This window comes from Chiloscyllium punctatum, chromosome 38, assembly GCF_047496795.1.
Source record: "Chiloscyllium punctatum isolate Juve2018m chromosome 38, sChiPun1.3, whole genome shotgun sequence".
Taxonomy (NCBI): Eukaryota; Metazoa; Chordata; class Chondrichthyes; order Orectolobiformes; family Hemiscylliidae; genus Chiloscyllium; species Chiloscyllium punctatum.
The window spans coordinates 27,861,217-27,874,989 of NC_092776.1; the positions used below are offsets into that span (position 1 = coordinate 27,861,217).

The window sequence follows — 13,773 nt, forward strand, 5'->3', positions numbered from 1 at the left end:
CCGAATTCCCAGAACACAGACCAATGATGAATTGAACACATCTCAATACCATAGATAAGTAAAAGCTTTGAAATCACCGAACATTTGTTGCAAGATTTAAAACACTGGAGAAAAAAATCCTTACAATGGCTTTTTTCATTAGATGCACGAAAAAACATTTCTGCTCTTACTGTCATCAGTTGTGAAGTTATATAAAACTTTAGCAGCAGGATTAGCAGTAGGTGGAGGTAATGGGCAGATTCGACTGGTGGTGACAATAATGACTAATGAACATTTGCTGAATCATAGTGTAGAACAGTTTCTACTTTATTGTCCATTTGTTTACAGTGACAGAAGACCAGCTATCAGAGTAACAGGCAAAAATAGAAAGCATTTGTTGGATAATTGGCCCAAGTTAGGTATAGACCTACTCTAAAGTCTGGTGATATCCTGATATTAGAATTTTTATTGGTCGTTGGTTCAAAAAAATTCTTGTCAACAACATACTAACAGTATGTAAGCTGCACTTAACACCCTGTATTTCAGATTGTGTGGGAAGCCAGAATCATTTTACATTATGAAACTGACCCGGCGAACAAACAGAACTTGATGACCTAAATTATAACATGACTGCATGAAACACTCCAACATTAGGTGAGCTGCAATGGTGTAAAGATGTAACAAAATGGCAATTACAATCTTCTTTTAGCTGTGCTAACATATGCTTTCAAATTACTACAGTGACCTCTAGTTTATAATCATCCCCATAGTCTTTTGACTTGTAATATAAGTCAATCTACCACTTGTAACATTTTGTAAATATACCCTAGAAAATACTTAATGCTTTCTGGACTTGAATGGACAAAGTTCTTGTGTTCAACACCATCATTTTCTTATCGTGGAGTACAAATGATGAAGTTAACACCCATATTCAAACAAAGTCGATATTTATATTCCTAAGCAATTACCCATTTCAAACATAACAGCTTGATGACACATAGCTAAGTTTTGATTTATTGCTTTTTATTAGTGGCCAAACACTTAATACAAAAGGCTGCTATTTTCCACTGTGGGCATAGAATATTTTATTGTCTCCTTTAAGATCTCTCAAATTATCAGCATCAACAAAATACAAAACATTTAAATACCTCCGTGCTGGTCAACAATTTTACAAGAACACTCCTGGGAAGAAAAGCTATAAACATTTAAATTAAGTGGGCGTGATTCTTGGCTTTTAAAGACAAATTAAACTAGGTAAAAGGTTTTGGTTACATTTTCTTTTTGCTTAATAGAAGTGTGCCCAACATTATTTGAGAAAAAGAAAGTATCATATAGAAGCAAATCTTTAATATAAACAAATCATTTACAGCCTTAACTAGGCTTTTAATTATTTGAAAAATTGTAACAACAAAATAGAAATTTTTTGTAAAAAAAAATTCAATAAATTAGATATACATTGTATTATGAATTTCATGCACAAATCTGAACATTATAACACAAAGGATCGTAAATGCTTTATAAAAATATACAAAGTACTGGAATGTAAAAAAAGAGGGAACAAAGCTCTTTCTCATGGAAGCAAAGCAGCTATTCTACAGTTTGGTCTTGCTGATTTCCTGCCCCTCACAACGTATTACATCATCTAATTAGTTCATGGATCTCGATTCAGGCAAACAAATCTCGCATTGTTGTTTCTTCTCCTCAATCCCACTTTGACACAATAATTTGGAAGAAAATGCTGGATTGTATCCATCATTATCTTGAGTTGGTAATGTTTTGCTTTCACTGAAACTGGCAAGGTTTCGTAGCTGAACTGAACAAGCAACATGCTGTGTCATGTATGAGAATTTATCAACTGGCTCACGTTTAATCTAAATGACAACACCTATAATTTGCAGTACCATAGTTACCTCTTCTGACAAAGGTGATCGAATTTGGATAGCTGTTGGCTTTTTCTTTCTAAAGTGCACTTTAAAATCTTGATCAAGAAATAGGTCATACTTGCAACAATCACAAATGAGGATTATTTAAGCTGAATGCATATTATTTAGAACATCAAAAAATGCAAAAGATTTTTCCAATCTTGACAAACATAGGTTAATGTTAGAAAGCAAGAAGCATATTTTTCAGGGCAGTAAACAACTAATTAATAAGGTCAGTTTGCACGATAAATCACACCATTCTAGAAATCTGGCCCACTTACCCACCAATAATTAGCAGAATATCCTTTAGTCAAGTGTATATTATTTTAATAAATGAATGCAAGATCAAAAACATTTTGTTTTAGATGGTAAAGAAGTTTGAAAAGGGCACATTTTATGCTTGGTCCTGAGTACACAGAAGAAGGTGCATTCTGGCAATTGAGGTCACGTGTTGTGTTCTCGAAAGTCTGATGACCTGCAAAGGTATTCTTACTTCACTGGCCATGTTGGTGCTACTTGAAAGCTCACTATTGGAGGTAATACAGTGGGCATACATTTCTAATGTAATAAGAAATATCTTTCTTGGGTTATTACAATACTGAAAATTATGGCAGTAATTATTCAGGGCATTTGAATTGCCCCAAACATTCATTTCAATGATACTTAATAAAACATGACATTACATGTCTCCATCTTAAACCTACTTGAATAGAATGTCAAGCAATACTGATGTAGAAAGTAGCACATTCATATTTCACAAAATTATTTTGTTTTCAAAATTTTATCAAGTCAAATGGATTTTGATCTTACTTCACAATGGACTTGAAATGTTCGCAACGTGTGTCCGTTTCTGACACCTGTTCATAATAATGCGGTTAGGAGTTTCAAAAGGGACCAGTTTTGGACCTTATTTTAATGAATAAAGCAGTTTTTCTCCCCCAGATAATTTAGGTTGCATAAGCAGACATTAGATCATCTACATCAAAAACACATAGATAAAGTAACTTTGCATGTCTCATAAAGTACACATTTAGCTTGCATTAATGTTAAAAAAATTCTAATTGTAATTTCCCATTTTTAAAAAATGGCTCATTGTACAACTACTCAAATAAAACTTTCAGATTTGTTGTTGCTAACATGATCTAATACGCCAAACAGGACCAAAAGGAATCTATGTCTACAGCAATGCACCTGTCAATTCCCTTAACCCAGTAGGGTCAAATCAAGTACATTCAGGTCAATTAAGGCAATTTCCTGCTCCAATACCACTGCAGGCCATATTGTTGATAAAAAGGAGAATCATGGTATTGCTGCAACAGGGTACCCATCACAGCATGTGAGAAGATAGCCAGTCAATTAAAGAAACATGAACAGGAAAGAAGGTCTTCGGAGAAGCCTTTGGAGCATATAGGGAGTGAAGGGCAACATTTACTTGGCTTTCCTCCACTAAAGAACTTTGGCAACTTACTGTCACTGCCACCATTACAAAGCTGTATCTGCGGATGCTAGCAACAGTGGCATTGAGGAAATAAATGGACATGGATCTTCACCCCTCTCAATACACCACCATCATCAACATTTATGTACACATTTTGGCGAAGAAAGGGCCAATGGAAAGCACAATGTTGTGGTTGAGGCAAGAATGAAGTTACTCTTGACACCCAACGTCCCCCTTGACGGCAACCCTTGTTCACCATTAGCATGCTATAGGAGAAGCAAGCCATCATATCCAAAACAACATCACAAGTAATTTTCTAATGGACTGCTAAGTTTGTATGTTAGCTTGTGCTCAAATCCAGTACACAGCACAATTTGAAAATATTAATAAGACCCTCAACTGAAACTCTATCTGCAGCTTCCTACCATAATGTTTTGGTCAGTCAACTACTTAAACAACGCAATGAAAACATCCATTCCATTGTGCTCTACAGGGCAGTCTATATGCTGTCTAGCAAAAGCTACACAAAATACAAGAAACATCAAAGATTAATTGTTTTAATTGTTGCTGTTAAATACCAAATCAGTTAAATAAATTATTATTCCCTGAAAACAAAGAATATTTTAAGTGTCTTGAAAATGTTTCATAACTGAAGTGCTAGGAATCGCTGCAGAAGCATTTTTCAAAAGCGATTAACTAACAAAATTTGCTTTCATTTCTGATTGCAATAGACTCACCTTTATATCCATACAAAAAATAATTCACTGTAAATATATATAATATATATATTTATACATATTTGGGTATATTTACATTACAGCCAGCACATATTTTGACTCTGAAGTTCTATGCTGGATAAATTTTCCAATATTACAAAATTAACAATCTAGGCAAAACTTCTTACTTCAGGTCTTGCCTAAAGTCCAAACAGCAATGGAATGAAAATTGGCCTCGTCACCAAAGCAAAATGTCGGTCTTAAGACTTATTCTGTCTTCCTTAGCAACAAAATATATTTGGCTGCACATTTTCTCCATGAACATTCTGTTCCAGTCCTTGTGTTGCATTGTTTCCGCTATAACCATACCGAACAAACATTCCATTCTGGAGCCCCCAAGTTCCACGAAGATACGTTTGAAACAGGAAAGGCCATATTTAAAGTCAATTTGGCAAATGGTGGCTTTTTTATTCATGTTTTAACGGTGCCATTCATGTGCGGTTGATATTTTGAAAGACATGGCTCACTGGGCATAGGATCAGAGAATACAGAGTCGTCTCCCGATGAGCAAGAACTTCTTGTATCAGGATAACTGGGTGAATATTGTTCCAGAGGTGCAGAGAGGTCCAAATAGTCCTGCCAATAGAGTGGTGCAGATTTGTTAAAATTATGCAATGTAATTTATTTTCTTGACAATGCACTATCGAAGAATCAAATTTTAGTAGATTAATTAGGTTAAAACCAAAACAAATTTATCTAGATGCCGTAAGACATTAGCATAGCTACTGAAAAGTTAATGTACATTACATTTAACCTATAACTCCACCTAGTAAGGCAATAAAAGTGTTAAGATAATGTAGAAAAAAATTCCTATTACAGTCCTATGTATTTGTTTCATTTTGATTTTGAAATGTTATTGTCCAGAAATTGATTTGCTCAAAGTACTGAAAGTGCATTAGGCTATAATCAGAGATTTCATGTATGTTTGTTATCTGCTCACACTACACAATATTCCAAAATGTAATAACATATCAAAGAACAGGACTGTAAATGTAAACATCCAGTAAATGCTCATTTCAATCCAAAATCTCCTACCTGAAATATTTGCCACAAGTTTCGATAGTTCATGCTGTAAACATAAACCCCGTTAACATAAGTGTGGCAGAAGTGCAGACTACAAGTCTGAACTGCTATCAATATGCAAATAGTATCTAGCTCATGGGTACAATAATAACCTATATTCTCAAAATTAAAATTATGATTGCTAAGAAGTCAACATTGTGGCATAAAAGCTACAGTTAAAATTTATGATTAGCTTTGGACTTGAGATTTTAAAACATTTTGATAACAAGAGCACAGATTTGGTACATTTGCTTTCTTCACCAACAAACAGTGGTAAGAGATAGTCTCCAAAATCAAGTGGACAGATTTTCAGCGCAGTCTGTGCCAAAGGTCACTACAGAGTATTTCAGTGATCATGAATACCATTGTGGATTGCAAGCATCAGCTGGGAATCTTCTCTTTTTATCAATATTTGATGTCACTTGAGAAAGATTGCTGATTGTTGGTGCCAATTAGTTGGCACCAATAAAAATGCTTTTCTTCAAACAATTAGTCTTCATTTGATCAAGATTATTGTCTCGCAGTCATGGCTGCATGGTCTGTAATGCATAATTCATTACATAAAAAAGAACTGCTTTTGCTGGTTTTATAATACATAGTGCCCTTTGCACATGTTTTGCCTAACTCATTTAAATTATTTTAGCTGAATATTAGAATCAACTATTATTGTAAGCTTACCGCACTGGATGTTAATGTGAGAATTCGGTCCAAATCTTCAACTAGCTGTTTAAAAGTTGGTCTTTGAGAAGGAATAGCATGCCAGCAATCACGCATCATCATGTACCTACAACATCAATTATAACTGGATTTTTCTCATATCATGCTACTTTGCAGTTAAATTGGTAAAGCAATTAATACAAATAGTATTTTTTTTTAAACTCTGTTGCTTAGCAACTTTCTACAATCCCCCACAGATTTTTATAATGCAATCACAAGCCAACTCATTGTGTAAAGAATAATGGTTAAGTTATATATTTTTTACATTTCTAATCCGTCATCAACTTTCAGTGATCAAAAATATCTGTAGTTCCAAGACTTTTAACCTAAAGTTTAGCATCCAGGGAAACTTTCAGATGAGTGTACTATTGGCAGGTAGCCTGGAGATTGGAGAAATATGTTTGGACAGCTTTGAAATTTAAAATTAAGAAATCCCATCATGTGCATTTTGTTTTGCATCTTGTGAAATAGTCAAATTTTATATTGAATATAAGAATATAATTAAGGATTGCTAAGAGTTAGTGACACAAAGTCATTGTTTACGATATATAATAACTTTGTTATCTAGTACATGAACCAAGACCTGGGTGAGGTGCTCAGATTTTTGGCAGGATAATTACCATAAACAATTAAAAAAGAGCTGTTACTCCCTGCTGAATGTTTCAAGAGGTTGAAGGTTTGATTCATGGGTGTAAGTTTAGGCACTTGCAGCATGAGTAATCATATTTAAATAGGTCACCATTAGGTGCGGTCCGCATTTTCCTAAATACCATCTAAACACCCAAATAGTTGCAGATCAAGACACAGCCTTAAAGTGGCACCCACAGGTCTTTGCCTTGTAGGCAAAGGATAGTATATTTCAAACAATATTCCAAAAATTTTCATTCTTGGAACTATCATTTGTGTAATAGAATTTTAAACTTCTGAACATACCTATAACTTTTTTAAGTTTTCCAATTTACATTGTTGTTGGATGTTGTAGCCTCTCTAACTTTGGCACTATGCATTACTCTTAACTATTCCAAAATCAGGTGTAATAGTCAGACACAGAAGAAATCTCTTTCAGTTTATCTCTAGTCCCCAGTGCCCACCATGTTCTGATGGTACATTCATGGGTGGAAAGTATAAAGATACTTGGGCTTGCAATCTTTGAGCCATTCACCTCTGTTCTATTTGATAGTTGTGTCTGACAAACAGTATTAAAAACTCACAGGTCATTGGTACAGTTGGCTGGTTTGTCCATCCTGTGGCCTTCCTTGAGAAGTTTGAAAAGTTCTTCAACTGGAATGCCTGGGTATGGTGATCCTCCCAGAGTAAATATTTCCCACATCAGCACACCGAATGACCATCTGCAACATTAACAAGCATTAGCAAGAGTTTCTAGTAAGTTCATTTGCTTCCAAATTGCCTTTCTTTTCACCTTCTCCACGACGTACTTCCCCCCACTTTGACCGTACTGAAGGCAATGACTTATTGAACAGTACAATTCTATGGACGTAGTTACTCAAAATATCTTATCACCTCATCTTGGAAGTTATTTTCTCAGTCACCTCTTAGCGAAGTATCACAGCGGAATCTAATTTGCTGTAATAAAATGTTCTGCAAGTCATCAGAGGCCAGCAGCAATTCCATGGGGAGCAGTAGTGCTATCAGGAGGGGATGGAAGTGTCCTGCATTGGACCAGGATTTGAAAAGTGTTTGGGAGATTCGTTCGGGTTAAGCTGGCTGTTTGACATGAACCTCTCTCCTGCCATTTAATTCCTAGAGGGAGCAGTATGAGCTGCTTGTATTGGCATTAACTGAGCTACTGGAGATCAGGTCACCTGATCCACTCCAGCTGCTGATAAATTTACGGTGGGGAAGGGGAAGGAAGGTGGGGAGTGGGCCAGTTGCCTGCTAGGTTTAACCCCATCTTCAAACACATCAGTAGTGAGGGCACGTTAAACCCTACCCCAAGAGATCAATAACGTATCGGTTATCAAGCTTAGAGATGTTGAGACCATTTCTCATGTCCATTCTGATAGGACCATAAATCAGTGATTGAAACCTGGAAATTCATACTCTCTATTATGCAGTACCATACCACAATGCTTTATGCACTGTGACCAAAGTAGACCAGTTACGGCATCTCAGTTGAGTACTTCATGATTTGACAGTTTGACTGGGTTAGTGATGATTCTATTTACTCATATTTTCACTAAGAAATCCAAATCACAATTTTATTTGGCCTCCAGTTACACTGCCTTCCTTCCTTAAATTAACACAACAGAATTCAGCACTTGCATTTTTATTAAAACAGCAAATGAGTCCCACTGGAGTTTTAAGCCATTGCCAGGTATGATTCCTTTTTCTTAAAACAATCAGGTGTTTGTTTAAAAAAAATCAACTTGATATCCCACTTCCTCAGTGAGTTACGCAGATCTCATGTATTTAAAAGCTACAGGACTTGCTGACAGTCCAGATCAGACAAAAAGCTATTGAGCTCTTCAATGTGAAATCCAAAGATTAACAAGTGTAGGTTACTGACAGGATGAAGTATGTGCTGGACAGACAACAGTAAATTCATTCTTTGGCCTGATGTCCGTGAACTCCAGTAAAACCTTCTACAGTAACCAGGTTAGCTTACAATTTAATTTCTCAATGTGCTTTAGGTAGATTAGTAACAGTGTTGTTGACTGTTACTCCACAAACCAAGGTAATGTCCTGGATACCCGGGTTCAACTGCTGCCACGGCAGATGGTGGAACTTGAATGCAATAAAAATCCATCTAGTTCACCAATGTCCTTTAGGGAAGGAAAGTGCCATCCTTACCTGGTCTGGCCTATATGTAACTCCAGACCCACAGCAATGTGATTTGACATGTAATTGCTCTCCGGGCAATAAATATTGGCCTAGACAGTGACAACCTCATGCGTGAATGAATGTAAAAAAGAAGATCCAGTGACAACTTTTCAGTGTTCGATACTTCGGTTATATCTCCTTTCATGCTTCTGATCTACATATTCCTCAACTTGCTCTGCTGAGGCCTCAATGCAGCGCTATTTAAGTCGGTGCCTGAACAAACATTAGTGAGTTGACCCCCCTGCCCTGTTTTCAGAATGGTAAAACCCTGGGCAGAATCGCATGGAGGCAGCAATGGGGCTTCAGTTTCTGGCTACAGAGACGGGGAGGTACCTGTGTTGCCTTGTTTCCAGAAGGCTGCCCCACACTCCCCTAAATGTTCTGATGCTGGATCTGAATGAGTTTGCCAAGCAGTCCCACATATGTCATGCTTGCCGCCTGGCAATGCCCTTGCCCACTGCTTGGTAAATAGCAGTGGTGGCAGAATGAGTCCTTTGAGTGGACATTTGTGCATTAAGGGGCATCGATCGCGCAAGGGCTTAAATTGGTGGTCTTCTTGCTGCGGACTCAATTGGGCCAGAAACAGGGTGGCACTGAGTTCCATAGAAAACAGGACATATGATATATGATTCTGCTTCCAGGGTAAAGGACTTAAGATATCATGAGAGGGACAGTACGTAGATGCTGATCTTCAAGAAATCTAACTAAGAGAGCATCAGTGTAGGAATGTTCCTCTGAGCAAACTTTTATACCCGCTCTTAGATTTGCATAAACTATCAAACCCAAGTTTATAGACGCAATAAAAATTGTTTTCTGTTTTTACATTTGTGGACAAGAAAACAGAATTTATAGAATCCCTACAGTGTGGAAGTATGCCATTTGGCCCATTGAGTCCACAGTGACCCTCGAAAGAGTATCCCACCCAGACTCACCTTATCCTCGTAAACCTGCATTTCCCACGGTTCATCCACTTAGCCTGGACTCCCTGGATCCTATGGGGAAACTCAACATGGCCAATCCACCTAAGCTGCACATCTTTGGACTGTGGGAGGAAACTGGAGCACCTGGAGGAAACCCACGCAGACACGGGGAGAATGTGCAAACTCCACACAGACAGTGGGTGGAACTGAATCCAGATCAGTGGCACGGTGAGGCAACAGTGCTACCCACTGAGCCACATGCCGTAGTGCCGGAATTGTTAAGCTAAAATCATTTTCAATTATTTAATTGTACATATCAGTGTCTGATGAGGTAATCTGGACATTTATCAATATGATATTCTCATTTTTCATTGTTTACAAAACCGCACAGAAAGAAATCAGCAGTATTTTTGTGTCAATTACACATATCCTGGCAGCATTGACAAATGACTATTGTAAATAGATCATTAAAAGGAAGAAAGCATATTTTTATTTGTTGGAGTCATCAGTACTTACACATCACTTTGATGAGTGTAGACTCTGTCAAAAAGAGCTTCTGGAGCCATCCATTTCACTGGCAGTCGACCCTAGGTCATACAATCAAAAATATTTCAGCAATACAAAAAGGGGATTATTGCAAAAATAGACTTAAGCCAGTCAGGATTAAAATCAGAGGCACTTAACCTGCAGTAAGGCTAGTGTAAATCTTAAATATATGCCAAAAGACCAAGAATGTTAAATTAAATATTCAAGTCTAAGATTGAAATACTTTTGTGAAGAAATGTGTATTAAAGAACTTGCACGGATGGCAGGGAAATAGATTTGAGGTGCAAATCAGCTAACTCAATTCTCAACACTCAGATTGAAGGTCTACTCTGGTATCTTATCTTAAAGCCAGTTCATTCAACAGGTCAGGAGCAACAGTTAACAGCCCTTTTACCAACAGAATTTAGGCAGAGTGGAAGAGGATGCTCCGATGGGAGCACATATAGGGCCGTGCACAGAGTTAATCAATCCCAAAATGCCAGTCACAGTTCCCTGTGGAGAAAGTTTTATTTTCCTGCTTTGATCTTCCCTGCTCACTAATGCTTTCGTCTCAGAGATTCCGACAGCACAGCAGGATTGGTGCCTCTGCTGTGCCTCAATAGGCATGGGTCACCTGCCCCAATTATTCCAATGATGCTGTCCCTGCAGCTTGCGGCCAGGTCATGACAAGGGCAATGCAACTTGCAGAAATCTACTTAACTGCAAATATCAGCAACTGTAAACTAATTTCAGCTTTTAAAGTATCCAGAATGTATACCTATTTTAATATTTTAAAATGGATATTCACTTCCATTTCTCTTATATCAATCAATTTTGTAGATGAGAGATGACTTAACACTTACTCGAAGATATTATTGCAGTGGCACATCCAGGGAATTTGGGGATCACAGGCACCAATTTAGACACCATATGACCTGTATTAGTGGCAACAGTCAATAGATAATATTGTGCAGGATGCTGATAGAATGCTCACGTTTATCTTTAAATATAATCATAGATCTTTGTATTGATTTGAATGGGCAGATGTCTTATTTGAAAGATGGCTATCTAGCACTGCAGTTTTCCCCAAGTACTACACTGAAGTACCAGCTGGATTTTATAGTCAAGTGTCTGAGAATGGATTTTAACCACAATTTCTGATGAAAGGGAGAGATTGCTATCAGTGAGCCAATGCCAACACCTGACATTGTTGGTAATTCAGCTTAGTGTTTTTTTTCCTCCCTTCAACTAATCTTTTGCAGGATGATGCAATTAAAAGGAGTGCTCTCTCTCTCTCATTGTAGAGAAAAGTTTCTACCATATTTACACCAATTCTAAAATTACTCAAGACACAGATTATACCTAAGGCACCCTCTTACTCAAACCCCGCTGGACAGACCTCATTTGCAATGTCCAAGTTGCTGCAACAACAGGTATAAGCAAGGCAGAAACTTGTCATGGGAGGGTGCACAGTAAGGGAGAACTGTATTACATAATCCTGTAGAAAGCAAATGGAGGTAAAGGCTGCGTTGAAGGAAGAGAAAAACATTAAGCTGAGCCTTGACTTACTGATGGCAGTCTCGCCGTTTAGTCAGTTCAGCAAAATACCAATGAATAGAATAAAGTATTACAAATCGAATGTCCATAAAGAGTAAAACAGCTCAGTACAGTTTTTTTCTGTTACTGTATTGTAGCCAAAACAGTTGCGTAAGGCTGTGTAGTAAAGAAGGTTTTACTTCAATAGTTTATAGATTTCATCAGATAACTGGTCAAGTGGAACTCCATGGTAATAAAATCACTATAAATATGGCAGTCACTATTTCAGTGACCTTGACTGCAATTTTATAGGCATTCTGGCTTCTTTTGAATTAAAAATTGCAATTGTTGCTTCACAATTTTGCAAGAGTGCATGCAAGCTTGAAAAATGTGGAGAAAAAGTACAAAACAGGAAGGATTTAACATTATCCTTAATAATCCACTGGAAAGAAACTGAGAGGTTAGTGGTTTAGTAGCCTTTCATGGTCGTCTCTCTCAATATATCCCTCTTCAAGAAAGCCAAAAAAAGTGTTCTCAGGAGGCAGCGGCTAGTAGATAATGTCTTCTGACAGAGGCCAATGCACTCTCTCCTAGTGCAGAAACACCTAAGGGGTGAAATTCTTCCTGTCCGTACTCATCAGGAGAATTTCACCACTAACCTCTGCAATAGTACCTCCCAGAGTGACTGGTGGGATGACTCAAATGAGGAACTTAACATGCAGAAATCTGCAGGGAATAAATCTACCCCCTGATGTACTTGATATGAAAATGAAAACTGTAATAAGGCAAAGATGGCAAAAGGCCGCAGTTACTGTATAACCAAAATTAAACTCACATTCGTTGTCTTTTTGTAGTAGTCAATATTGTGGACATCTCGAGCTAGTCCAAAATCTGCTATTTTCATTACATTATTTTCTGTAACAAGAACATTTCGAGCTGCCAAGTCTCGGTGAATGCACTGAAACAAAAAGAAATACTTTATGCTGGAAAGCAAGGCCTAGAAACTTGCTGCTGCTGCTACACTTTTTTTCGGTCAAAGAAGTGGGGTGTGGGAAAGTGAGGGCTATAAGTAACATTGAGTACAAGGGAAAAGGTAAGGGATGACACGTGATGCAGTATTTAGGATGGTGTAGGACAAGAGTTGATGGAAACACTTCTTACAATAAAGGAATTTATTATTTTAGTGGTGAGAGGAAGTTATGTGGTTCTTTAAAAAGAACCTCAACTCCTTTTCTTCACCCGATGATTCAGTTCCACAGTTTTACAACCTTGTACCTTTTCAGAAGGTTCTACTAAACTATGAATTCTATTAGGATCAGTTTTCAGAGCATGGACTGTCAATGGGAATTAGGCCAAAACTAATGTGTAGCTAATGCCAGTAAGACAGCCATTTCGCCAGACTGGATTCAAATTTAAGTTTCACAGGTGATCAGTAATGATTCAATCCTGTGGCCATGTAAAACAAAATATCAGTGCAACAATCAAACATAGTCTTCCATCTTTTCCCCATTCTCCAAGTTTTAGCAAGGAACAATTTGAACAGCACAACAACGCCATTCCAGGGTTAACACTTTTCATATAAACATTTAGCTTTCAGGGTTAACACTTTACATATAAACATTTAGCTTCTTCACAATATTTAGAAGAGTTTGATATGCTGCTTGCTGTCAAATCAGGTGAAGATCTAGATTACGCAAAAAAAACAAACTTTGTAAATTTGTATTCATTTATCTAATATTTACATACATTTGCAATTCAACGGACTTTGCCCTCTTCAAGGCTACATACCTTTTGTGAAGCCAAGTATTCCATGCCCCTTGCCACTTGATAAGTGCAGGATACGAGGTCTTTGAACGTTAACTGTTCATCAGATACACGGTTTACATCAAAATTATATTCCATACCAGGGGGCCGCCTTGCACGCAGGTATTCACGCAGGTTCCCTTTGGCTGTGAATTCGACAATGACATACAATGGACCTGCACAGAACAGGCATCATGATAAATATACACACAGAGAACATATATGCACAATCATACTCTAACGTTCTCACTGGA

At 37.4% G+C, this 13,773-nt stretch overlaps 1 protein-coding gene across 15 annotated transcripts in view; it reads right to left on the bottom strand.

Moving 5' to 3' along the window:
• Window positions 1–273: 273 nt before the first annotated feature.
• The window catches only part of LOC140463474 (fibroblast growth factor receptor 2-like), a 183,425-nt gene continuing 169,925 nt past the window's right edge, over window positions 274–13,773 (bottom strand). For 14 of the 15 annotated variants that reach the window (XM_072557472.1, XM_072557468.1, XM_072557473.1 and 11 more), the window contains 6 exons: window positions 13,505–13,695; window positions 12,552–12,674; window positions 10,172–10,242; window positions 7,106–7,243; window positions 5,856–5,961; window positions 274–4,691 (listed from right to left, as the gene is read on the bottom strand). In XM_072557472.1, the coding sequence (XP_072413573.1) occupies window positions 4,527–4,691; window positions 5,856–5,961; window positions 7,106–7,243; window positions 10,172–10,242; window positions 12,552–12,674; window positions 13,505–13,695 (794 nt within the window). In that variant the 3' untranslated portion in view covers window positions 274–4,526. Of the gene's footprint in view, window positions 4,692–5,150; window positions 5,185–5,855; window positions 5,962–7,105; window positions 7,244–10,171; window positions 10,243–12,551; window positions 12,675–13,504; window positions 13,696–13,773 lie in introns of all 15 variants that reach the window. The other variant, XM_072557467.1, reaches the window with a different exon arrangement.